The sequence below is a fragment of the Notothenia coriiceps genome, unplaced genomic scaffold (genome assembly GCF_000735185.1).
Source record: "Notothenia coriiceps isolate Sejong01 unplaced genomic scaffold, NC01 NC01_scaffold00020311, whole genome shotgun sequence".
Lineage (NCBI taxonomy): Eukaryota > Metazoa > Chordata > Actinopteri > Perciformes > Nototheniidae > Notothenia > Notothenia coriiceps.
The window spans coordinates 2,808-6,373 of NW_011353012.1; the positions used below are offsets into that span (position 1 = coordinate 2,808).

A 3,566-nucleotide genomic window follows, 5' to 3' on the forward strand; every position below is an offset into this window, starting at 1 on the left:
GTTCTATCCCTGAATCCACTGTAGCGTTAATATATCAGCAATTGTCCATGTATGACTGTGCTTTTGTGAAAAGGGAATGTGTTGTCCTCTCACCAGTTTTTGAGCTCAAACGGTTAATAACTGTTCACTTAAATATCATGTGTGAGTGTAAACGAGTGTTCACATGCGTGTTCCAAGCAACGTTTCAATAAAAGATTTTGTAAAAGATTTTTTATGTCACATCATTCTCATCATGGCGCTTGATTTAAAAAGTGCATCCTCATTCCTCTTCCTCTGAAGTGAATTCCTGTACGTACGATTCCTGCTCCTGCTCTGTCTGCACCCGGATAGAGGGAATCATCACGCGCCTTTTTCTCGCCAGGGAGAGAGCGATGCCCTTCTCGTAATAAGCACATTCATTGATGAAGAAAGGGTAAAGAGGTTCTTTGCCTTTATACGGCAGAGTTTCTCCTGAGAAAGTCTGGAACAGTGGGTCTCCAGGGTGGAGCAGGCAGAAGTCTCGGTCCTGTGGGGAGGAAAAGCAAATTAGGGTGAAAGCTAATGAGCAAAACCTGGGAGATTAAACATTTCCAGGGCAATGTGCACGACTTTGTGAGGATTTAAAGCCGTAAAAACAATGTGCTAAAGCTAGCAAGCTGGATAATGAAGTTCTTGGCGCAGAGGAAAGAAAGGATAAATGATTAAAAGGACTTTGAAGAAGAGGATAACTGTAGACTAAATATAGCCAACAGACAATAAGTAGTTTATTTATTTTACTTTTTCAGACATATCTTCTGAAGTGATTTGAGAAAACAAAAAATGTTTTCTTAAGAAGTTGGACAGACTCCATATTCTGTCAACACCATTCCTTCCATGACGCCAGACTGTCGAAACTATTTGAAAACACCATCAGGGTTATCTGTTTGTTAGTAATGCCCTCCCTGGTTGTGTGACCTAATTACAAAAAATGAAATGATCTGTAGTGACAAACCTCACTGACTCATTGGAAACACCTGACAACAGAAAGGCTTTTATTCATGCCAGTCACAGATGATGACAAAGCATTTTTATCAGGCAAATAATCAATAAAGTTTTGAGACCATATATCAAGAACAAATCACTTTGTCACATTCATTTCATGAGAAGAGGTAAAAACATATTCTATTCTTACTTTATGGGCAACAGTGTATATCATTGGGAACCAGTAATGAGGTTTTTCCTGAAATACATATTTTTTTAACTCAGTAAATATTACTTGTTCAAAAATCTTGATGTTGACTGTTATATGTGCCTGCTGTGCGCTGACTAAGATACTTTCTAGGTTACGTCGGCAAATCGTTCCAACATATTTACCAATTAACACACGTTTATCTCTAAAACTATTTAACAATTCAAATGATATAGAGGTGTTGCTGTGAAAATAAAAATATTTGATGAGCCGTCCTTCAAACTTCCCCAGTTGAGTTCCTGCTTAAAAATTATTATGCTTACTGGCAACGTGCTTGAGTCATGCTCTTATAATCAACTATTATAATATTATTTAACAATGATGTCTGGGAATCATCAGCTTTGAGTAAACATGAGCTTTTGTAAAAAATAACTAACATAATCCAATTGCCAGCTGCTAATGAAAGTAGATTTGCACTGCTATGTTTCGAGCATCATGCGGTTTCATGATTTCTCTTTGGTATGAAGCCATTTTACGGGAAGGACTCCACCCTGTCGGAAACAATAGTCCTGTTCTTGGCTTCATATTTTATACGATGCCAAGGCCACCTTACCCACAGACACAATTCATTATCCAGCTCAGGACAAAAGGCCTTTCTTCTGTGCTGGCCATGCATTAACTGTCCTGTAAGTGTTAGGCTAATTTTGTAATATGTTGTTATTTTATCCACTCCCTGGTCTACTTGGTTATACAAGATTAGGCTGTACTTAAATCGGACAAAGGGCAACTGCTTTTATTAATGCTTCAAGCTCAAAATAAGTCCGTACCTGGAGTTGAGGATGAATGGCTGCCGTGATGGTGCGCGTGTCCCTGTCTCTTGGGTAGTCGATGTGTTTAACCATGGAAAACACCTCCACAAATCCTCCTTCAAATATAGTACCTGAAAATAAACACATTTGGGGGGTTTAGAACAAAACCAAAAGGGGCTTAAAAAATTTCAATGTTTTCAAGACTTCACCTGAGTTGAAGAAGCGGACCCAATCTAGCATGTTCTGAACGCCAACTCTCATCGCCGTATAAACGTTTGACCTCACAACCCCGTGGGGCTGGGGGCCGATCTCCATGGCTGCAGAAAATGGATTCAAGATGAGAAAATGATCCAGCATTCAAACTATTGTTATTGGAAAAATGATACACTTACCAAAGCCATGTTTTCCCACTGAATCGAGGGAATAGGACTCTTTACTGGAGACATCGAAATGGATGAACCTTATTGGTACATCTGGCATCTCCCTCTAAAAGATGACATATTTCACTTGTCAGTCGAAAACCAATCTCAGTTCTTGGTTCTATCTTTTAGTTTTAGTAGTTATATTTGAGTGTGTAGCTGCTTGCCTGCAGGTTTTTGAATATGTGCAGGCAGATCCAGTCGCAGTCGGAGTATGCGATGAGGCACAGGCCCATGTTGGCGGTGGTGTTGTGGAGGTCGCAAACAAGATCCACCGCCGCAGGACTCCCTTTGGGACCCAGCATGCGGTTCAGTTCTAGGGCTCTGGTAATCTCGTAGGGTGCAACGTCTGACACTGGACCGCTGGGAGACAGAGAAACAATCAGATCACGACTCATCACCACAACTGTTGGAGCATCAACACCCCTACCCATCATTTTACTTGAGGGTGGCGCGGGTGAAGCAGCGGTTGAGGTCGGTGTCTACGTATCTGCGGCACTGCAACATGGCCCTAGGGTTGGACAGCACCATCAGCACCGACACACGGTCGTCATCCTCCTCCTCCTCCTCCTTCGTCACTTTCTTCTCCATCTTCAGCAGCTCTCTCACTAAGTACACCCCGGACAGCTCGTTGCCATGGGTACCGCCGCACACAGCGACCCGGGGCAACCTTGGCAAACACACCAGCTCGTCCACCTCCATCTGAGTGACACATTAGAGATACAGTACTGGCGGCACATGCACAAATTGTGATTTCTCCGTTTATACACCATGTGAAAAGCCAATACATTTAACCTGGTTTCACTCAGTGGGAGGCACATCCAGCGTTAATGTCACTGGGTACATTGTAGACTACTTTAACACAAAGCAGAGATATTGATTTGTGGAACCTTACCTCGCTTGCTGGAAACTGTACAGATGCAGTTCCTGCTCTCAACTCTAGAAATGTACTCTAAAAGCAGCACTGAGATTAAAAGTCTCTTTAAAATCTCTTAACTTGAGGTCAGCTCCACAATCACCAATAAGAGAGGAAATGAATGACGCGGCACCGGACTGTACATCTTACCCAAACCACCCCTCTCCCCCTGCTGTTTACCTTCTTCCCACTCTCCCAAGCTTTCATGCAGTTTCACTGATTCAGCATTCCCATCTCTCCCCCCTGTACAGGCTGCCTGTTATGCAAACTCTCAC

The 3,566-nt window shown here is 42.5% G+C and overlaps 1 protein-coding gene across 1 annotated transcript; it reads right to left on the reverse strand.

Moving 5' to 3' along the window:
• Positions 1–222: 222 nt before the first annotated feature.
• On the reverse strand, positions 223–3,566 carry LOC104952637 (N-acyl-aromatic-L-amino acid amidohydrolase (carboxylate-forming) B-like). The gene is made up of 7 exons (XM_010779485.1): positions 3,271–3,566; positions 2,818–3,077; positions 2,543–2,738; positions 2,349–2,442; positions 2,166–2,273; positions 1,975–2,087; positions 223–505 (listed from the first exon to the last, which is right to left on the reverse strand). The coding sequence occupies exons 2-7, from the start codon at positions 3,075–3,077 to the stop codon at positions 260–262; spliced, it is 1,017 nt and encodes a 338-aa protein (XP_010777787.1). The 5' UTR covers positions 3,271–3,566; the 3' UTR covers positions 223–259.

What these genes read in the sequence shown, in the direction of transcription:
- LOC104952637 (XM_010779485.1), bottom strand. Translation starts at nt 3,077, where the DNA reads ATGGAGGTGGACGAGCTGGTGTGTTTGCCAAGGTTGCCCCGGGTCGCT. An exon ending in ACATATTCAAAAACCTGCAG is followed by an intron (nt 2,443 to 2,542) that starts GCAAGCAGCTAC and finishes GTCATCTTTTAG; the next exon opens with AGGGAGATGCCAGATGTACC. An exon ending in CCATTCATCCTCAACTCCAG is followed by an intron (nt 506 to 1,974) that starts GTACGGACTTAT and finishes TCCTCCCCACAG; the next exon opens with GACCGAGACTTCTGCCTGCT.